Raw genomic sequence first — 23,052 nt, 5'->3', positions numbered from 1 at the left:
CTCTCTTCTTCTCGGTCCAGATAAATATCTCTGGGGGCCGTAGACATATCCAATAACAGCATGTGCGAGTTAAACAAAGCAACCCACTACCCAATGAAAGAAAAAGCCATGGTTTATTACTTGCTATCTACCATTGCTTTTTGTCTCATTGCCGCAGCGGTGGTGGCGGGTTGCGTTTAAACTTGTGCAGTAGTAAACTGTCTTGAACCGGACGCTCTGTTTATTGAAATTTTTGTACATTGAAAAAAATTAATAAAAAATTATTTTATGAGATTTTTCTTTTTTATTTATTATAAACATCACATTGTTAGGGTTAAACATTGGTTCATGTGGTTTAGGGTATAAATTTGAGAATTGGTAGGTGTATGTTTGTGAGCTTTGAAGAATTGGAAGGTTTAAGTTAGTCGGGCTTGGAGATTAATTGGTGTGGATATGTTTGTAGGGTTACAGACACTGCCTTTTTTTCCAAACTTGAAATAACCCCCTTCAACTTCCTCCACTTTCCTTTCCCAATCCCGAAAACATGTTTATTATTTGTTGACAAAAACTTCCCATATTTTTGTTGTTGCTTCTGAACTTATAAAAGGTAAACTGCAATAGTCACGATGACAATTTAACAAAATATGATGCAACTTCGGTAACACAACATCTGCACCAAGGAACGGCCAATTGAACTTTATGTAGAAAGATCTTTCACCAGCATAGGCTTCAACAACGTGCCACATCGGACAGCAACTTCGCGACCATAAAACACTAAACCTATAAAAAAAATAAAGAATTAATTTAGATGAATAAATGTCACGAATAGGGATAAAGGGCAACTGACCTCATTTAATCGGCCTCTCTTTCTCGTCGTGGAACCTCACTGACATCAGGTACAAACGGACGGTGCCATTCTACTGCAAAACATGGCGGTCAACCACACCCATTCAGTCAACGCAGCCGATGTTAAGGACACTGCTTGAATGTAGGCAATGCTAAAATCTACAAAAAGGTTTCATTCAGTCCAGTCGTTACATTTTTTGAAGGGTGAATCTTACGTGAGAATAGTGCCATGAAATTGTTAAAGCAAGAATTCTTCTTTCCATGGGCGGCGTCCAAAAACTGCCACTAGACTTCGGCTTCAATCATGGCAACCAGCCAATCTCCAACGGGACAAAGTTGCCGCTCGTCTATTTGTTATTAAAGACCCGTCAAAGTTCAATCAAAATCAACAATTAGAAATAAAATTCCCAAAAACTTGAACTGCAGACCTTCAATCAGGAGTCATGCCAGTTTGGCTCACCTGGATGCTTTCTTTAGGCTGTCCATTTTTCCGATCCAGTTTCTCCTAAGAAAATGTGACCAAAATGATCCAAAACAAGATCAGGCAACAAGATCTCCACGACACCACCACTCCAAATCAAAAACATCAGTATGAGGAAGCCTAAATAGATTTGAAATAGATAAATGCCATTATTTGCAGCTTCATGGAAATGAAATCATCCAACGACACATTAACTTGACTTGTTTACAATAACTGCATTTCCAGTAAATGAAAGGGAGATGCCATTGGCTCATTCATTCTGCACAATTTACTCTTTTGAAAATAAATTTTAATAAAAGCAAAAACAATATCGAAAGAATTGCCAAGTTGACAAGCAAAGTGATCGCTCGGACCCCCCTCCCCCATTGATGAAAAATCTACTCTAGTCTTACATGTGGAAACTTTAGAGAAATACACAACTACAGCGTCACTGTGTTACAATTTTAAATGCAGTAATAAAAAAAAGATACTTGACATTTTTAATATCCACAAAAGAACACGAACGAGAGTGATCGTACCACCATGTTGAAACTTGAAAGCCACGGCCAGTCGGCCACGCTTGAAGATAGCAGACGACAGAGGAAATGAGTTTGCATGAGGTAGTACGAAGTTTCTCCACCAGGTGCCTCTGAAAAAGAAAACAAATTTATAAGCGGTTTTTTTTTTTCAAAAGCGATGATTAGTTTCTTTTAAGTTTGGCTACCGGAGAAAGCAGTTCCTTCTCCCATGACATGTCCGACATGCGAGATAAATCTCCAAAGTGGCTGGAGATTGCGTGGTCTACCAATCGGAAACAGCCAAAGGTTCAGGTCTGGGTGGAGTTCCTGGAAGTTTTCTAACGTTACTGCGCCGGCTACTGATGTTGTTGGTCGTTTTTGCGTAGTAGATCGACCCAATCAGAAGAATCGATTCCGTGCGGGAAAAGAGAAACTGGTGACACTTTCCACAACGGTCGAGAGCCAGAGACGATAACGAGCCTCCGCTATCCGGCGCTCCTGGCTGTTGAGACTTGAGAGTGTTGCTGCTTGAGCCAACGTCACCCCTATTGTTGAGCTGCACATAAACCACCTGATACAAATACTTTCGCCACAAAATCCTGTTAAATGTAATTATCAGGTCAAAAACTGCTGTTCCAATGTAAAGCGATTAACGTTTCGTTCCTTTACCTCAATCGCTGTTCCACGCCCCGAAGTGAACGAATGGGACTCGACAATCGCCAACGATTCGCTGCCGTTGCGGCGGACACGGTCTGAGAGATAAGGCCAATAAATAAAATTAATAATCAAATGAAAAATGTCCAACAGAGACGAATGTTACCAGTGTCTGTTTTGAAATAGTCTTCATCTTCTAGAAGGCAAAACGTTCGATACAGTTAACTATCGAAAATGTATTATCTAACACCAGTTTGATTAGATGTCCATTTTCGGTGAATTTGGTTTCTTCTCTTTCTCCCTCTTCTTCCCATTCTCCGGTTAGCCGCAACAAATTGATGATTACAGGAATGCGGATATTCTGCCGTCGACACCGCCATTCACGCATCCAGCCCAGCATCAGTGAACTGAAATAGAAAAAAACAATTCAGCGCATCTCAACTAACAATTTCGTATCGTCTGAATCGACCGATTGCGACGAGAAATTTGAACAAAAGATTTTTAAAAAAAAGGAGGAATCGGCGCAAAATTATTCAAAGGCAAACGTTCAACACAGGAGGAAGGAGGCCTTTATGTTCTCTAGATTTAGAATTTTCATTTGTAAAACCAAGAGAAACGAATCAACGAAATACCGATAGGGCCGTATGTGTCGCTTTTAATTTTCAGATTGGATAGCTTGATACGCGACGATGCTGTCTCATAATAAGCGAGTCATGACTAATGTCAACATTTATATCTCCAACGTATACCCTAATCATGAGACTGCTGCTGAGAACTGGTCATCTACTGAGATATCTGAAAAATCAGTGGTGTCGCCTTGTTAATAAAGAATATGAAATGATGTCTTCCACGGTCTTCCAGTTGAGTCCATTCTTTTTTGTTCACAACTCACAATGACGTCATAATGATGGCGAAACGTCATTGACCTAATAAAAATTCAAATCTGCGTATCCATTGACGACCAAAACTTGAAAGCGCACTGTTGTTTGTTGTATTGCCATGTTCGGAAGATTTCCCTTGTTTCGGAGCTTCCTTGAAATGTTTAGCATTTGACGATTTTAAGGGAAATGGCGGTAGGGGGAATAGGATTCCCCGCCAAACTGGTTCTTAGTGAAAGTTGTTTTCCTTAAGGCGAATGTGTCATGTATCTAAAAACGGAAAACCCCTTAGTCCTTTATCCCACCACAAAAGCGGAACAGCCACTGAATTACTACAAGGAGAAATGACGTCACTGATAAACCCTCATCTTACAACTTCGTCAGATTTTTTCTCTCTTAATGAATGGAATGAAACTGACTAGTTAGAATGACTAAATAGGTTTCGAGCCAAACTGGGAAAATATGGGATTGGACTACATCAAACAAGTACATCTTTCTTAAAACATTTTGATCGGTTCAAATTCAACATTAGTCATTTCAAGTAGTTCGAAACATTCGAACATCGAAACATTTTTAAATTTGGTTGAGAAACTTTAAAAAAAAGTGTAAAAAGCAATGGACAATAAACCTGAATGGAGATACAGCAGCTTGATTCTTTGCCACAATATGCGAATTTTATGAGTTACGACCTTCTGATTGTTGTTTTTCCCGATAGCTTACGAAATGGGGAATTTTTTCCCAGGACTCTAATATCAACCATGACGAAACCTTTTTTAGTCCTCCCTCCTCCTCGATCTGTGACGTGATCATGAACACGATGGGAATAGGGAAGTACACTATTCTGACTTGGCAACCGGTGGGAAAATGGGCACAGCTTAAGGCGTCGCGGTTAAAACCTGTTTCGACGAAAAACTAGTACAAAAGCAATGGGATTGAATGGACTAACAGTCAGTCGCAAATCTGCCTTCGACGCAATCAGTTAAACTTTAGCCCTCGCCTCTTGCTGGTTAACTACCAACTCCGCTTCGTAAGTGGCACTTTAGTTTTGCATTATCGTACATATGGCACATCGCTGAAAATGACCGAAGGATTTTTGAAAAACCGACACCAATTGGAAATGAAACTCAAGTGGATGCAGGACGTCATCCCACAACATTTGACTCAAATGGAGGAGCTGCTAAAGAAAGAAGCTTTCATCGAGTTGCACAAAATGGAAGTGGACGCCAATCAAAACTTTGAAATAAAAGTGAAAGTCGCCAAGTACGTACAAGATCCTGTCCCTTCCACCGCGCTGAGCTGCAAAATTTGCGAGAGGACTTGCCAGGACCACTGCCATCCCAGTACTGAATTAGCACACTGTGAAGCATTCTACGAAATTACAGAGGCATCAGCTGCCATTCCAATCTTCAATTGGCTTGCGCTTGCTATTCAACATGCGGCCAATGAAGCAAATGACCCGGTATGTAGAATTTGCAACTGTTTAAGCACAGAGCACGAAAAAGGACAATTCCGCTGGAACGGCAGAAACGTGGAGGAGACGCACACGCTGGAGGAGATGCGGGAAAAATACGAAAAGGCCAAGGGAGAGAAGATGGACGCCGAAGAGCTGGTGACAGCTCTGAGAAACGACGTCGACCTCCTGAAAAAGGATATTGTTAAAAGCATAGACATGATCAAGGAATTAAACAACTGTCTCAAGCAGGATGCCGGCAATCCGCTCACGACTCCCGAGTACATCCGGATGATGATCGAAAACGAGAAGAGAGAATGTCAAAAAGGATCGGCTGAAAGAATCAAGACTTTGGAGGAACTATTACCGCTGGCCAAGATGACCTATGACATAATAGAAGATTGAGACAGATTTCTTAAGAAGCAAATACAAGTCTAATTCTTGCAAAATGTGTTGGAAGGTGCAAATTAAGCATGCTCTACACGCAACTAGTAATTATAATAGTATGAAAGGCATGTGGTAATATTGTGTACATGTTAAACCTCTAAATTACTGAATAAAATAATGAAATCACTCTTTTTTCTAATTCGCCATGGAAATTTTAACTACAATCACTTTCGGTGATTCCGATCGATCGACGAGTGGGATAAGCAAAATAATTTGTAAATGCGTCTCACTGGAAGAGGAGAGACGACCATGATTGATGCCAGCATGCTTTAATAGATTTGGGGAATCAAATGGGGCAATTCTGGTTTCTTGTTGGTTTCCAACGAAACAAAGATCTTTGTTCGTTAAACTGATACTAGCTCAACCGACTCCACCACCACCAAAATGAATAGTCAACATTAATAAAGGGTCATTATCGAATCGTTCAATCCATTTTTACTTCCTCATTTGACCCATTCATTAGCTCCTGTACGTGCGTCAAAACTTTGTTCAAACTGTAGGTGGTTTTGGCAGAGAAAAGAGGGACTACATGACGAGTAAACATTTTCGTAGCTCGGCAATCGATTGAATGAGAAAAAACAAACGTTCGTGAAATGTAGCACAAAGTCACCTCGAATCAAAACGCCACACGACCAAATTAAATCTGGAATCAGCAAATAAAAGACGTCACTCACCATGTCCCGACCCTTGCCAATCAGCTACTACAACTCAATTTCCAGAGAAATCACCAAGTCACAGACACGAACAACGGAACAATTGAGCAGGGAGAAATCATTTGAAAAAAGGGCATTGCTTCAAACTGTCTCGGCGGCCTAATAGACGGCCACATAAAACGAAAATCAAAATGCAAAAGGAAAACGCACTCCAGAGTCTTTAACCTATCCGCACTACGAATGAAACTGAACTCGAACTGAAAGAAGAATAAGAAAGCGAGGGCTAAACCCCGCACGAGTCAAATGAGAATGGTGGGGTGAGAAAGTAGTGCGGCCATCATGGATTTTTTGTTACCCTCCCCCGTCAACAAAAATGTCTGACGTAAGCTATTCCTGACTACTGCTGCATGCTGCCTGCATAACGGTAATGGTAAATGAATAGACAATTACGTCTATTATTTCGAAATTACAACTCTGACATTATGAAGAGCTCGATGATACATAACGAGATGGAAAATGGTGGTCGACAACAGACGTTAATAGCTACCTAGGCACCACGGCCAATTAACCAACTGTCACATTCATTATCGATTCAACGATGAATTCGAAAATGACATACTCTAGGCCACTTGACAGGAAACTCACCAAAGAAACTTTTCGTAATTAACTGAGCTAGTTACAATAAACAAAAAAAAAGAAGGATTCGCGACTTACTTGTCGGGTAATGAGCGTAGTGCTGAAATCTCGTCGGCTTGTTCAATCCGCCATTAAAGGAGGACGGACGGAGTCAGATGGATCGGCTAATTCCGTTTTCGGTGCTCGACATGAAAATATTTGCTGAGCAAAGATTTTAGCCAATATTCATCAGGTGAGAGAATTTCCGGAAAAGGAGGGAGAATCCTGAATCATTTGCGGAGAAGCTGACGAAGCAGATGTAGCAGAAAGCAGCCAATGAGACGCTTAAAATTTCAATCGTCGACTCCTACACCATCAAAATCGTCGCTTGACGTCTACCAAGTCGACCGACGACGTCACCACTGGAAACGAAAATAAGAATTCAAATGTAATGCCAACGCAAAATTATTCAAACGAACATCAAGCGTATTACTGGAGCCACAACTAAACAATTTGAAATAAACCATTTTTGAATAACAAAAATAGTGCAAATCTATCTAGTGAATTAGGAATGAACCGGCTGACGTTGATTTGATTGAAGAGAGACTCGCACAAACACTTTCGCCTTCCAAGAAACGGGGAGACCATTCTCAGTAAATAAATGACCTTCCATCACAAAACGACGATGACTCCGGTTCGCAGTCTGCTGAAAGTCTTGGTGATGAGGACTCGCATCTTGTTCACCCTCATCTCATTGCACAAGCAGCACATACCACACCAGTAGGAGGAACCATCATCAAACAGTAATTGGTTACGCATTCTATTTCAAGACGTTAAATTCCATTTGTTAATACAAATTTCAGTTTATTCGCTTGCTAACGTTAACTCCACACTTTTATAGGGTGGACAGAGTTTGGCCCCTACAAAATGCCAAAACGTTTGGATTGCATTTGCACCGGATGTAAAATCGTCAAAGTGACATTCTATTGGTCCGTTGAAGTGCCGTTCCTTGGTGGGGAGGGTGGTGGGGAAACAATCAAGTCACCTTCATTCTCATCATTGAAATCTGATGGTAAATGGAAACTGCTATTGTTGGACAACGGACCAGCAATTCTAATCACGGCCTTCCAAAAAACGATGGACATAGACGAACATGTGAACACAGAACAAAAAGTTAACACAGACCGATTGACGATGTCTATTACAAATATAAATAATTCTAGCTGGGAAAATATGGATTCGCATTCGGGCGGATGTGAAATGCTCAAATCTGAGTGTCGACAGTTAGTCGATCGGTCAGGTCGTCTCACTTTCAGCTGTGAGATTGTTACCCTCGTGAGAAAGACCCCCGATTCATCCAGCAATCCTCCAGCAGGTGTTGCACTCAACTGCAGCGACAGATTGGCTACTCAATTGGAAGAATTATTCGACAGTATGGAGAACAGCGACGTCATTTTCAAAATCGGAGGCCGCCCATTTCCCGCCCACAAACTCATTTTAGTGACCAGATGCCAAGTGTTTGCGGCCATGTTCAAGCACGAGACCAAAGAAAAGTTGAGCAACGAAATTGAAATCAAAGATGTCGAGCCGGACGTGTTCCAGCAGCTGCTGCGCTTCATCTACACGGGCCGACTGAGTTTAGAGACCATGGAAACGATGGCCGTCGCCCTGTTCATCGCGGCGGATAAATATCTGCTGGATCAACTCAAGGACAAGTGCGAACTGTTTCTCCTCTACAAAATGACTCCCGTCAACTGTCTCGAACTTCTCCTTCAGGCCGATTTCCCCAATTTGGCGAAATTAAAGGAAGAAGCGGCCGTCTACTTCCGGCGACACAAAGAACGGGTGATGGCGATAGACAAATGGAAAATGGTGGAACAGGAATGTCCATCTTTGTTGGGTGACATTGAGGAATACATATTGGCCAAAATTTCGTAAAATTTCACATTTGCAATTGTTATTCAATAACAATTCATCATTTGTAAATTAATTTTGGGAATTTAATAAAAAAATAAGAAATAATTTGAAAAGCTGGACTTTTGTCTTCTCAACTAAAAACTGCTATGCGAATCTGTTGTTAATTTACAAAAGGAATGCCGTAATAAAGAAAAATAACCAGAAATCATCCGACCACTAGAAGAGAAATGGATGCAAGGGCCACTTTCAACTTTTTATTGTTACTTCCCTGGCTTCAAAAATCCTGAAATCGCACGGCTTCGTTTAACGTTTTAAGGATGCAACTCATACCACACAGGTGAAATAACCGTCGACTTGATTTCATCTCGGGGGTCTGAAGGGAAACGGGGGAAAAAAATCTTTAAGAGCCTGGAAGAGAAGCTAAACAAAACAAAAAGGAGGGATTGAACATTTTTGAGATTGTCTTTGTTTCTAATTGTTGCAACAGATTCGATTTGTTTTTACCTATTCTATCTTGAACAAGGCACAAGTAATAACCTACGCTGCACTAGGAAAATGTAACTGTCTAAATTGGCAAGTGATGAAAAAACTATCGCAGTTTTGAAAAATGAAAAACTAAACAGTCATTCATTAAAAAGAAAAAAAAATCAATGGGATTGTGAATAATCAAATATCTCTCACTGAAAAGCTATAACCAACACAGTCTAAATGAAATAGAGCAAACAGCAATATACCCGTTGCCTCACAACTCACATTTGAGCAGTGAACGTAGAGAAAGGGAATGTTATCTAAAGATAACTGCTTTTGAAAAAGACTCCCCGATGTCAAATAGGGTATGAGCGGCGACCAATGCGACACTAACGGTTATACGGAAAGGAACTGGATGAAAGTGTTGGGTGCAAACTGAAGAAAAATATGGTTGAAAAATAAAACTAACCTGCATATGCACTAGGAAACAAGGATAAGCCGATTTTAACAGCAGGGAGAATGAGGTCAACCTGTGTGACGGCTGTATAGTTCGTTAGCTGATGATTTAGTCAACTGTAAATGAGTAAATCTCTGTTATATCATCTTCAGAGCGATTCCTGGGATGGTGTCTGTGTGGTGAGTCGACTGTCGAGAACGAGACTGATTTAGCAGACGACATTGTCGGTTTCATTTTCGAAAAACAAGAGTTGCAAAATCATTTTAAATCTGAATTCACGACTATTGATAAAGAAAATAAAACTTCTTTGGACAACCATCATTCCTCTTCCAGATCGGAATAGAATTAAAAATCTCTATACTAGTAATAACAGTTTGCTGAATCTTCTGATAACGATTTACGGAAATCCAAAATAAATCGCGGAAATTCAAAGTGTCAAAGTCAGCATAAGCACAGGTTTTTCATTGATAATTCGATAAGCAAAATAGGGACCTTAATTTTACACAGCACCAAGCCACCAACAATACTGGATTTTATTTCTCAGCCATGTTTGATGGTGACGTCATCTCGGCCGATTTTTCAACTTGCTGTCTGTTAATACCGAAAAATCAACCAAAGTACAGGCCTGAGAAAATTTCGTCCATGAAATCACTAATCGGTGAAATATCGCAAACGCAATCTATGAAAAAAAAATATCTTACGACGAAATGTTAAAAAAATTTGGCCGCAAACCACAACGGCTGAATTAAAGGCACGGATTGAACGAAAATTTGTCGGTTTGCCTAATGAAAGCATTTTGAGGTAGAATACACAAACCGCAATGACTATACACGGGAAGTGAGGCTGCCTCCCAAGTAGCAGACCGTGAATTTGGCCGAGCAATATAATAGGTAGAGATTGTTAAAACAGTCGGCACACATTATATGCCATCAGAAATCACTGAAAGAAAGATTTCGACAGGAGAGGGTCTAAAAGTCGATCTGCTGACGAACAAAAAAATGGCCTTATTCGATTTCAATTCCGGATTCTTGATTTACATGCTTGATGAACCAAACTGTCTGTATAAGTATCTGGTATCAAATATACAGATAAGTGGGACGGTAGAAGAAGATGAATCTTGATAAATATTCCCAATAGTTCAGAAAACAGACACTAGTTCCCTAGGGAAGTGTCAAAACTCGACTACATGCATATGCAATTCAAGCGGCTTAACTCTAGAGCATACCCAAGAAAAACCGTGATAAGAAAAAAAAAAGTTATGAACGGACTATAAATTATCCTGTAAACGTAAAAAAAGCTCAGTCTGAGGTTTTAGTCCTATTGATAAGAAAACTCCCTCCAAAAAAAACAACAAAACAAAATCAATTCGGATTGATTTGATGAAGAAGCAGGAATTGGGCAGGACGGAACAGCGGACTGGAAGAAAGAAATGCGGTGAAAAGTGAAAACTAACCTGAAAGTGCAATGACAGCTCGGTCACCATGTCGTAGATGCGAACTGGAGAAACAGCAAAGAGGATTTCGTGTAATGTGTCAATGATTCCCAAATCAGAGTGAATGAGGATAATCTGGATCCTGCTGGCGGGAGGCACGCGACGGAGATAACTTCCAGCGCGACTGCATAAAGGAAAAAGAGACGGAATATCAGACATCGACGAAGAATTTCATAATGCCAATTTAACTAAAAACACATTTTGCATTGGAGAACACTGAGCCAGTCGCATGCACGATTATGCGGTGTCTCCAGTTTCAAATAGTCAACGTTTTAAAATTATCAGAATTCAAAGCAAAATTGTTGCCGCTGGTAGCGAAGAGGAAAATCAAATCGTCCCGACCAGTTACGATTTTAACAGCCGCTTAGCTTCGATCGTGTTCAACCAAGGATTGATTTTAAATTGTCAAGTATGCAAGTGTGCAGAGCGCACTTTGTGAGACGAACTCAAAAGTTTATTCATTATTTTTCCTCGAAGAAGAATCGTTCGATTGGGTCTATTTATAGTTTGCAAGCTGAATTGCTATCCCTGGCAATTGTGTCTAGACCAGCACCAGCTGTCTGTATATTTGTTTAAAAAGTTATTTCTGGACAGGACATTAGACAGCATTCAAGAGAGCAGCAGTCTAGTGGATGGCAGTTGGGTAGGATCGGCTACATTCTGGCTGTGTAACACAGTCAGACGGTAACCGAGTTCGAAACGATACGTACAGACTTTGATTGTGAGCCCAACAGAAGAGAGCTGCATAATATTGTTTGGTAATTACCCTATCAAATTGTCATCCTATATAGGTTTCTGTAACAGCACGCGTTAACATTCTGCAGGATTTGTTCCGTTTGAATTACGATTTTACAATCGCTTTCGTCAGTCGTAACTCACGACAAGAATGATTATAAAAAAAGCAAATAAAAAATGAAATATTTGACTACGGTGTTCAATATCGAGTTATTGAACAAATAAAAACGAGTATTAATTAAAAAATCTTTATTTTCTTCCTATTTGCAGTAAGTGAATTGAAATGTCTCACTTAAGAACAGAGAGACTGGCCATTTCCATCGCACATCAATGCACCGATTTCAGACACGAGAATCAGATGAAGTTGTGCAAATTACCATTGGAAAATTCCTCCAACTTTTCGGAGGCATCCGCCATAGTCAAGCGATTCTCTTTCGGCAAACCCAACCAATTAAAATGTCAAACGAAGAAAACAATTCTGTTGATGGGAGCCACGGGATCGGGAAAGACGACGTGGATCAACGCCATGGTCAATTACGTCCTGGGTGTCGAATGGGACGATCCATTCCGCTTTATTCTCGTCGACGAAGAGGTCAGAGGAGGGTCGCAAGCTCACAGTCAAACCCAAGAAGTCACTGTCTACGACCTGCACTGTCAAGACGGATTCCGCATTCCATTTTCGCTGACTATCGTCGACACGCCGGGATTTGGCGACACCGGAGGAATTGCACGAGAAAGGGAAATCATTTCGGGAATCGAACAGCTCTTTAAAGATGATAAGGGCATCGAGGTAGCGTCTATTTCCCTTTTTTTTAAATTCATTCTGTGATCTTCAGTGAGAAAATTGATTTCGTTAATGGATAATGTTGATATGCTTATTTATCAACAAGGAATTGGAAGCCGTCGGCTTCGTCGTCCAATCCCCACTGGCCCGTCTCACGCAATCGCAAAAATACATTTTCAGTGTGATTGATGGTATGTTCGCCAATGGCGTTAAAGAAAATATCCGATTCCTCGTCACCTTTTGTGATGGAAGAAAACCACTAGTCTTGGATGCCATCAAAGAGGCCAAACTTGCCTGTCAGACGGACTCCAAGGGATTGCCGTGCTATCAAAAATTCAACAACGGCGCCATTTACGTTAATAACCAAGATGAAGAGGACAACATGTCACCCAATGAATGGAAAAACGGAATGACGAATTTCAAGTCCTTTTTCGATGAGTTGTCAGTCATGCCGACGAAATCGCTGCAGGAGACAAAAGACATTTTGGTATTTATGTTTTGTTTGTTTGTTTTTTTAATTCAAAAAGAAAAAAAGTGACAAAGTTGAAGTAAGAAACAACATAGTGCCGCATGACGTCATCAGTCTGTCTTTGACTGTGCATATAGAATTGATCGCAGAGGGTTTTAAAAATAGAGTTCCAGCAAGGAAGAAAAGTGAAAACACTATACTATTGTCTTAACGTTGCTGGCCAACAGCTCTACGAAATTGTTATTATCCTATGGAAGTATCGTGCCAATAACAATACGTAACACAGTAGACTTTTAAAATTAAGTTTCAAGTTATGATGATGTATTTAGACAGTTTATGTAATGATTCGCGACTAAATCTCCATTGCACAACACCGTGACAGACTCAAAGTTATTTTTTTTTACATCTACATCATTTGCTTGTGCATAATAAACGCTAATTCATCTTTTTTATTTGACAATCCTTTAGAGAATGGCGAATAACGATACCCGTATGCTTGCTCAAGGTGCCACGGCACGTCACGATGCCATAGCGAAAATGAAATGCATGTTGACCGATGTCGACAATATTCGAAAAACGCTAAGCGATCTGAAAATGGAGGTGGAGAAATTTCAACAGGATATCAACATTAGCAAAACAGTGGGAACGGCGACTAACGCTGTCGGTGTCGGATTGGCTATAGGTATGGAAAAGCCCAGCATGCGCACTAAATTAAAAATGACCAAAATTCAACCGAAATGACCACATTACAAGATATGGCTAACGAATAATTCAATTAATTTTATTTTAAAATGATTATATTTTTTCATTCATTCAAAGGTGGATGTGCTTTGGCTTTCGTGACTGGAGGAGTGTCTTTAGTGTTGACATTTGGTGGCTTGGCTGCCACTGTGGCCGGAACGGGTGTCAATGTAGGCGCCGATTTGGCTGACAAAATTTGGACCAAAGGATATCTCAAGACCATCACCAATTTAGCTTCTAGTCTTCAAAAGCGCTTCGAGGAACTAGAAATGAGTCTGGCCCAGTACTGGACAATCGTCCAGTGGTTGAAACAAAGCCACGGATTGGACGAAAATTGGTCGGTTTCCCTATTACAACAACTTGGCAATTGCGCGCTAGCCCACAGTGCCAAGGGAAATGTGGCCGCCTTCGCAATGGCTGGTGAACTGTACCGAACAATCGAAATTGCCAAATCCGTCGGCACATTAACCACAACAGCCACAGGAGGCACGTCCTACGTCATCACTAAAACGCTGAGCGAGCTCACCGCAGTCGAAACAGCAGCCGTCAAGAATATCTTTGCAGTTGCCAGGACTGGGGCGACCGTACTTGGCAAAGTCCTTGAGGGATCTTTTATAGCACTCAACTTTGGTATGGTCGTGTTTGAAATCGTTTCCCTGGTGAATTCCTGGACTAACAACCATCCAGCAGTAATTGCCATTGACGACTTGTCTGAAAAATTGAACTTGCTAGAAAACGAAATCAAACAGAAGCTGTCTACCATGGAGGAAGTGCATTGAATTCCTCCTCTTCTAATATCTCTCAAAATCACAAATTTGCCATTTTTCTCCGCCAACTAACTCGGCTAAACTACTCTTCTACTTTTGGACAGCCACTTTCCACTTGCAGCCATTCATCTGGTCGCCTTCTGGTCGAGTATTCCCATAAATTTGTTCGAGATCATTCTGGGAAAACCTGAAGCGAATCTAGACGCGCAGGATTGATGTAGAAGAACTGCCCCCCAACTGTACAATACCATTGAAATCTGAAACTTTAATTGTCAAACTATTGGATGCAAATGCGGATGTTAGTCTACTATACCCGATAAAGATGCTGATTTGATTGTACCCCTGGTGGTGGCGTCTGCAATACAAATGTTCTCCTTCACCAGATGTACTACAATGTCAAGATGGTCCAAAATACCAATTGCTAACCAAGTTAGTTTGTCAATTTGGACAAATATAAGGATATTTCATCTCACGTGTGCCAAAAAATTCCCAGAAGACCCAGCAGCACAGCCAACGCACAAAGCTTCAGGAGAAACCGCCATCCACTTTGCAGTCGTAACTCGAACGTAACTGGTGCGTTACTCAATCAACAAACATCGGGACAACAGCAGACGCTCAAATAGTATAAAGATAAACTAGCCGCAGAGTGGCTTGTCTGCATTTAAACACTGGGCAAAAGATTGTCTAGTGTCTATAAGCATGCCGGCCTTAAATAGCAAGCAAAACAAAAATCTTCAACCATGTGTGTTACTAATATTTGTCGACGGAAACTATAGAATCGAAATATTAAAAAAAAAATGTTGTTGGTAGCGATATCTCTATCTAACCAGCTGGCTGAACGTGAAAATTGATTCACGCTCTTTGGTGGGTTGTTGGTGTTGGTGGGTGGGGATTGAACGCGGGAGGGGAAAAAAAAAGAAAAGACGTGACGCCAAATAGACGACCGACCGACCGACGCTCCCCACTGGAAATGATGTATCCCTCCTTCACTCTTCCGGTCGTTTTCCTTCTTGATTTTCTCTCTCTCTTGTGACGGGTCGGCCCGTTTGGTTATGGGCTTAGACCCGGACTTTTGCCTCTTGATTGCGTGAAAATAATAAAAGAAAAAAGGCCGCCACGAAAAGATGGTTAAAACAAAAGAGTGGACATTTTGTGAAGAAAGTATCTTATCTCATTTCCATATGCCACACACCAAACGAGCGGTCTATCTCCGACTGTCGAGTGGAGGGGAAAAAAGGAGGAGGCAGTAACCCCCCTCTCTCCTCCCTTCGGAGCGGGATTCAAGGTTGTGTCGCTAGCTGGCGTCGTGACAGCGCAATGACTTGCAAATCCAACACACATAAAAGATGTCAAACGCGTAGTGTACTTGGAATAACCACACCCACCAAGCCTTAGTAGATAATAAAGCACATAGTTTAGTTCGAAATACGTAGCAGAGGTCCTGCAGTCTTAGAGTTTCTCTATACCGTATTGCCAACAGTTTGATTTTCGATTTCTTTCCGTTGCACAGTAAGTGTTGTAAAATACTACAATTAAGTTGAACAGTCGTTTAACGATGTGATCGGTTGCAGGTATTTCCGTATCTCTGATGCACTGTCGTTCTCAGTAGAGTTTTACAAGTTTCTTTGTCCAATTAAATTTGATGCCAGAGATAAGGTTTTATCTGTTAAACGATTCACATCGCTCACCTACTGTTCCAAACTGCAGATTTGCTCAGGTACATGGGGAAAAAGGGCGGACTAGCTCATTCTTGCAGTATACACGTCACTACGTCATACGTTTCATTTGCTTTTGTTTGATTTTGTTTTTACAAGTAACTCAATTGATTCAAACGGATTTTTTTCTTTTTTTTCATGTCGCATGTTTGGTACATGGCAGGCAAATAATACCCTTGAAAAATAAATAAAAGAAGAAAATGTTTTCTAAAATGAAAAACAAATTGGACTTGGCAAAAGGGAAAAAGTCCAGCGGAAAATTGCTGTACGTCCAGTACGTTGACCTCAATATCGAAACCAAGCACGAAATAACTGATCCATTCCTCAAGGATTTCATCTTGGACGTGAAATTTTCCGATCCGTATTTCACGTATTATGCCTCATCAACTAGGGGCTCAAATCTCGACATTTTGAAAAACGCGCTTTCTGACAAAATCATCAACGTTCACGTCTACTCCTGTCCAATGGATGACACTCCAGAATGGATACCTCACACTTACGCGGTTTTTCAAACTGAAGACACTCAACAAAAACAAATGTGGTGGTCCTTTGAAAAGAATGGAGAAGATATTGTTCTTCAACAGTCTCCTTACGAAGAGGACGTCACCAAGTACATCTACGACAACACAAAAACTCAAAATATCTCGCGACTTGAAACAGTGAAAGTAGAAACCAGTGCTCCGGCCCAAGGAACACTTGAAAATTTACTAAGATATTTTTGGAATGCTGGTCAGATTTACCTTTCATACCATCTGTTTTTGTCCAATTGTTGGCAGTTTGCGGAGTTTGTTTTTGAAAAATTGAACACAGAAGGGGGAAAATGGACACCACCCGTCGGGTACAAAAAGCTGAGAGCATTTAATTGTTTATCATCGACTGTTATTGGACGGCCTGGGTTGGATGACGAGACTGTCATGAACTATTCCATTCAGAACGACGATAAGAACGCAATCAACGTATTGCTTCGACAGGCTTTAGGGGATGGAGATAAAGAAAAGTTGCGACAACTTCTGGAAGAACACCCGGATTCGGTAAATGCAGCAAATTCTTTTGGTGAAACTCCACTTCATCTAGCAGCAAAACTGTCAAATTGTACGACTGATACATTAAAAATGCTCCTTGACAAAGTAAATAATCTAGAATTTGTCAATAAAGTCGATAACTATGGCTATACTCCACTGCACTGGGCATTTTACACGCGTTCACTGGAGAAAATTAAAATGTTGATAAAAAAAGGAGCAAATATTGAAATCCACGTCAACGACGTCAACGGCGAATCACCACTTCAACTTGCCGTGCAAAGGTGGGGCAACGCTCCAAAAAAAGAATTCAAAAAGCTGAAGAAATTGCTCGTAGACAAAGTGATAACAAAACAAAGTGATAACATTCAAGAATAAACCACAATTAGAAAAAAAAATGCCATAAATTTCCCTATAAACATAGAAAAAGCTTAGTCTGAGGTGTTCTAGTCCTATTTAAACAAAATCTCCAAAAAACTAAATCAATTCGGATAGATAAAGTTGAAGCAACTGGGCAGGACGGAACAGCGGAATAGAAAGAAACAAATGCGGTGAAAAGTGAAAACTAACCTGAAAGTGCAATGACAGCTCGGTCACCATGTCGAAGATCCGAACTGGAGAAACAGCGACGAGGATTTTCTGGAATGAGTCTCTATGATTCTCAAATCAGAGCGAATGAGGATCATCCGGATACTGATGAACGTACGACCATCAATCGAACTCGGCTGCAGGCGGGAGGCACGCGACGGAGATAACTTCCAGCGTGACTGCATAGGGAAAAGAAACGGAATATCAGACATCAACGAAGAAGCTAATAATGCCAATTTAACTAAAAACACATTTTACATTGGAGAACGCTGTCATGAAGCCCGCCAGCAAGTGCCAGTGTTTTATGAATGGTTTATTGGTTATATCAGTTCGTATCAGTTCTATGAGACAGCCGTGCCGCATGCACGATTACGGCCGATTACAGTTTCAAATAGTCAACGTTTAAATATCAAGATCTATAGCAGCATTGTTGCCAGCACTGGTGGCGAAGAGAAAGATAAAATGATCTCTCATCCAGTTACGATTTTAATCAATCTCTAAGGAAAACTTGAAGAGAGAAAAAATATTCAACTACGTGCAAGTGTGAAAAGCGCACTTTGTGAGATGATGTGAAACATCTCGAATGTTTATATTGATTATTTTTCCTCGAGGAAGAATTGTTTGATGTCCAGATCTATTTGTAGTTCGGAAGCTGAAGTGCAATCCCTGGTAATTCTGTCTAGACCACCAGATTTATATTTGTTGAAAAAAGTTATTTCTGGATTGGACATTAGACAGCATTTAAGAGAGCAGCAGTCTTGGGGACAACAGTTTGGTAGGATCGGCTACATTCTGGGCTGTGTAACACAGTCAGCAAATGCTAGTCAGTTTGCCAAATTACTCACGCACTTATTAACAACATTACGGCAAGATCTCTGCTAGTCTACCACTACAAGCATCACTTCTCAGGCAGGATCAAAGTCACTAAAATCAAGGACCTCACAAAATAAAAATCGATAATGATCTTATTCGGTTGTGAAATGGCCAGACCATTCAGACGGGCACAACAAAAACCACATCCACAATGACGACACGAGTTCAAACTTTCAACAGAACATTTTTTAAAAAAATAAAACACTGACAACGCCTTAATTCAATTAAAATAACGACATCTTAACAGAATTATGTGAGTTACAGGCTATAGGTCGCTCGGGAAAACTGAATAAAATGGCACGAACAGGCCAAATCAAGGACACATTTTTTTAAAACGCCCACTTTTTCATTTTCTCATTTTCTTTCGTTTGGTTTTCTTCTTTCAAATTTTTCTTATTTAACCCACCCCACCCCTCTCCTGACGTAAATCGTTTCTCCTTGAGGTCATTTGCACTACGCACCTGCCAAATCGAGAATTGATAAAACAATTAAGTTGAAAGCTGACAGGCAGCCACAAAATAGTGTTTGGAGGAGAGAGGATAGCTCAACTCCTCAAAAATTAAGATTGTAATTTCAAACCTCCACTGAAGGTTCATCCAAGATTTTTGATAAAAAAAAAAAAAACGAACAGAAAAACTGACCTGCTGGATATCAAATCCCAAAGCCCAGTCTTCATCAGGTGAGAGTACTTCCGGAAAAGGCGGGAGAGGTGATGGTTGACACTGGATCGCGAATCATGTGCGGTGAAGCATTGTCAATCGTCGACTCTCTACAGTCGCCACTTGACATTTACCAAGTCGACCGTTGACGTCACTGCTAGAAATGAAAAGAAGAATGAAAATGATATACCGAAGCTAAATTATTTAAACGGCACCAGACAATGCATAAAATTTGTTTTTAAAACGTCTTTTTAAGAGAAGCCACGCACAATTTTAAGTATAAAGTATTTTTCAATAAAAATAAAACAGCGACGTCTAAGACTACAAGTCTTCAATACATGAAAAGACTAGACGTAAGAGAATAAGGAATATTCCATCAAGGGATTCAATTAACCGGCATTGATGACGTAAATCTCCTTGAAGGGAGAATCGCACAAACATTTTCTCCTTCCAAGAAACGGGGATAATTCTCAGTAAAAGACCTTCGCTCATGATACGACTGCCAATGTTGTTATCCGACCGTTAACTGACACCCTGGTTCGCAGTCTGCTGATAGTCTTTACGATGAGGACTCGCCTCTTGTTCACCCTCATCTCATAACACAAGCAGCACACAAGACACCGTTCCAGTTAAAAATACATTCAATTTCTTTTCAAATTAAAGTTTCTGTGCATTCGTTGGCTAACGTTGACTCCAAACTCTTACAGGTCCCTACAAAATGCCAAAGTGTTTGGATTGCATTAGTACCGGATGTGAAATCGTCAAAGTCCACTTCTTTTGGTCCGTTGAAGTGCCGTTCCTTCAAACGACAGACGGAGGTGGGGAAGCAATCGATTCACGTTTATATTCATCATTTAAATCTCCTGGAAGTAAATGGAAACTGCTATTGTTTGACAACGGACCAGCAATTCTATTCGGGGTGTTACAAATAACCATGGACGAACATGTGAACACCGTACACAAAGTTAAGACAGACCGATTGACGACGTCAATTGAAAATGGAAATGATTGAAAAAAAATGGCATCGCGTCCGGCCGGATGTGAAATGCTCAAATCTGAATGTCGACAGTTGGTCGATCGGTCAGGTCGTCTCACTTTCAGCTGTGAGATTCTTACCGGTACCCTCGTGAGAAAGACACCCGATTCGTCCAGCAATCCTCCAGCAGGTATTGCACTCAACTGCAGCGACGGATTGGCTACTCAGTTCGAAGAATTATTCGACAGTATGGAGAACAGCGACGTCATTTTCAAAATCGGAGGCCGCCCATTTCCCGCCCACAAACTCATTTTAGTGACCAGATGCCAAGTGTTTGCGGCCATGTTCAAGCACGAGACCAAAGAAAAGTTGAGCAACGAAATTGAAATCAAAGATGTCGAGCCGGACGTGTTCCAGCAGCTGCTGCGCTTCATCTACACGGGCCGACTGAGTTTAGAGACCATGGAAACGATGGCCGTCGCCCTGTTCATCGCGGCGGATAAATATCTGCTGGATCAACTCAAGGACAAGTGCGAACTGTTTCTCCTCTACAAAATGACTCCCGTCAACTGTCTCGAACTTCTCCTTCAGGCCGATTTCCCCAATTTGGCGAAATTAAAGGAAGAAGCGGCCGTCTACTTCCGGCGACACAAAGAACGGGTGATGGCGACAGACAAATGGAAACTGGTGGAACAGGAATGTCCATCTTTGTTGGGTGACATTCAAGAATGCATATTGGCAAAAATTTCTTAAAATTTCACATTAGCAATTGTTATTCAATAAAAAAATAAGAAATAATTTGAAAAGCTGGACTTTTGTCTTCTCAACTAACTGCTATACGAATCTGTTGTTAATTTACAACAGGAATGCGATAATAAAGAAAAATAACCGGAAATCATCCGGCTCCTAGAAGAGAAAGGGATACAAGGGCCACTTTCCACTTATTGTTACTTGCCTCCAAGTGACATTTTGACTATGATGAAAGAAAGCGCTTTATCTATGAAAGATCTCTTAGAAAAGAAAAGTCAACGCTTAAAGAGTACGAAGGTTCGAATGACAATTTGGATTTTGATCTTAAATGTTGGAACGCATCAGTAAAAAAAGCTGTTAAATCAGTCCAAGGGTTAGGTTAGCTTTTTGACTGATACAAAAAAGAATAGAATGCTCCGCATTTAATAGCCAGATAGTCGAAATAATGTCGCAAATAAGAAATGGAGCTGTCCGTCTGCTGCTAGATATCAAATGGAACTTGTGCAAGTATACCCTAGTGTCAAAGCCCCTCCCCCCGCTACGCCCAAAGAAAAATTTTAGCAAAAAAAGAAACGAAATTCTGGGACGTTTGCGATGAACTCAATTATAAATGACGTAACCTTACATCGTATAACACTGACTCTGGTATTTGTTCCACAACAACACGATCCTGTTCAAATGACCCATTCCCCATTGAACCCACTATCCAACAGACGCATGAGCATCACGTGACACCCAAAGTCCTTTGTGATTGGTTGCGGCTTTCTGCCAACGGCGCTGAAATAAAAATAAAGCAAAATCGGGGTACGCATCGAATAAAGAAGGGGCATAGTCGTAGTACAAGACACAGTGGACATTTCGCCTTTGTCATGACTTCAGCTGTCAAACTCGATTTGTACAAATGGCTCTTAGCGATTTGGATGTTTGCTGTGTTACAACTACCAGTGCACGCCAGGTAGTTTCTTAATCATTAATATAAATTGACTTGGATTTGTTTTCTTACCGAAATTGTGTGGTCCCGCAGGTTGATGTTTGATGTCGTCCGAACTGATGTCTCTTTGGCTGATTGGGATTCACTCATCTTCACCGTTCACTGGCCTGTAACGACTTGCCTCATCTGGAAAGAAGGAAAGCCGGCCCATACCTGCATTCTGCCAGAGAATCATGTCTGGACCATTCATGGCATCTGGTAAAGAAATTCTCATTAATTTAAAGCAAACAAGTTTGACACTGAAATTTCTCTTTTACCTTGCAGGCCAAATGAAGAGGGAAAGGAAGGACCTTTCTTCTGTAACCGAACTTGGGTCTTTGATCCTGATAGGATCGGCACTCTTCGTCCTCAGTTGCTCAAAGTTTGGCCCAACATTCACGGAAACGACACCGACGATTCTTTGTGGAAACACGAGTGGGAGAAGCACGGCACCTGTGCTGCCCTTGATCCCAAATTTGGTTCAGAGGAACTCTATTTCAATCAGGGAATTCAATGGGTTAGTTGGAAAATTACTTTAAAGAAATTAAGGTTAACATAATTATTTAAATAATGATGCTTACAGGTGAAGAATTACCATATAACTAAGATACTGTCACAGAAACTGGTTGTTCCATCCATGTCAACTCGGTACAATGTAACAATGATCCACAATGTGCTTCAAGAAGCTTTAGGAGCTGTTCCAACGATTGGCTGTGAATTTGACAAAGTAAAACAAATTTAATCTTATAACATCACTGGCCATAACATGGAAACTTTTCTAAATATAGGATACTGGAAATGTTTACCTGTCAGAGATTAGGCTGTGCTTTCAACGAGATCTAACTTTGGTGGACTGCAAACATAGTCAAAGATCGACAGGCTTGCAGAGTGTTACTAACTGCCCCACCAACAAAATGATAATGTACCCCGGCAAAGCATCATTCACCAAATCCAGCAGGCAACACAAGCGAATGTTTCACAATAAGAGGAGAAATAACTTGAAGCATGTTTATCCATGAAGTGTTCTTTCATCTTCTTTGTTCTTTGCCCAGCAAAGCCGTGCAACTTTTTCAGAACTATAAGTCTTCCCTGTTAGTTTTGTATCATGTCTCAAGTAAATTGCTCACTTTGTCAAAATTGGGTCTCCAAAATAGAAAAATTCATGTTTCTGA

The 23,052-nt window shown here is 40.8% G+C and overlaps 3 protein-coding genes and 1 long non-coding RNA gene across 10 annotated transcripts; 3 read left to right on the top strand and 1 right to left on the bottom strand.

Annotated features, from left to right (window-relative positions):
* Positions 1 to 268: 268 nt before the first annotated feature.
* Positions 269 to 22,028, bottom strand: LOC124204461. 5 transcript variants are annotated; one of them, XR_006878891.1, is made up of 10 exons: positions 21,914 to 22,028; positions 6,600 to 6,922; positions 2,624 to 2,864; positions 2,473 to 2,555; positions 2,010 to 2,402; positions 1,777 to 1,934; positions 1,286 to 1,426; positions 1,041 to 1,172; positions 827 to 984; positions 612 to 759 (listed from the first exon to the last, which is right to left on the bottom strand). It is a non-coding gene; the product is annotated as an uncharacterized LOC124204461 (long non-coding RNA). The 5 variants fall into 5 exon arrangements; XR_006878889.1 differs by having other exon boundaries at positions 1,782 to 1,934; XR_006878890.1 differs by having other exon boundaries at positions 1,825 to 1,934.
* On the top strand, positions 11,396 to 15,169 carry LOC124204456. Its single transcript, XM_046601529.1, has 5 exons — positions 11,396 to 11,592; positions 11,840 to 12,359; positions 12,460 to 12,840; positions 13,291 to 13,504; positions 13,642 to 15,169. Exons 2-5 carry the CDS (start codon positions 11,853 to 11,855, stop codon positions 14,340 to 14,342), a joined length of 1,803 nt encoding a protein of 600 aa, XP_046457485.1. The 5' UTR covers positions 11,396 to 11,592; positions 11,840 to 11,852; the 3' UTR covers positions 14,343 to 15,169.
* LOC124204457 (speckle-type POZ protein-like) lies at positions 15,596 to 20,977 on the top strand. 3 transcript variants are annotated; one of them, XM_046601530.1, is made up of 3 exons: positions 15,630 to 15,839; positions 15,902 to 16,047; positions 16,209 to 20,961. In XM_046601530.1, the coding sequence occupies exon 3, from the start codon at positions 16,246 to 16,248 to the stop codon at positions 17,440 to 17,442; it is 1,197 nt and encodes a 398-aa protein (XP_046457486.1). In that variant the 5' UTR covers positions 15,630 to 15,839; positions 15,902 to 16,047; positions 16,209 to 16,245; the 3' UTR covers positions 17,443 to 20,961. The 3 variants fall into 3 exon arrangements, with proteins under 3 accessions (XP_046457488.1, XP_046457486.1, XP_046457487.1); XM_046601532.1 differs by having other exon boundaries at positions 15,596 to 16,047; positions 16,209 to 20,977; XM_046601531.1 differs by lacking the exon at positions 15,902 to 16,047.
* LOC124204459 (ribonuclease Oy-like) lies at positions 21,629 to 23,052 on the top strand. Its single transcript, XM_046601534.1, has 5 exons — positions 21,629 to 21,865; positions 21,935 to 22,099; positions 22,166 to 22,397; positions 22,464 to 22,607; positions 22,669 to 23,052. The coding sequence occupies exons 1-5, from the start codon at positions 21,780 to 21,782 to the stop codon at positions 22,897 to 22,899; spliced, it is 858 nt and encodes a 285-aa protein (XP_046457490.1). The 5' UTR covers positions 21,629 to 21,779; the 3' UTR covers positions 22,900 to 23,052.

The sequence above is a fragment of the Daphnia pulex genome, chromosome 10, assembly GCF_021134715.1.
Source record: "Daphnia pulex isolate KAP4 chromosome 10, ASM2113471v1".
NCBI lineage: Eukaryota > Metazoa > Arthropoda > Branchiopoda > Diplostraca > Daphniidae > Daphnia > Daphnia pulex.
The sequence above is the reverse complement of the archived record's forward strand: the minus strand, read 5'-3'. Positions and strand labels throughout refer to the sequence as shown.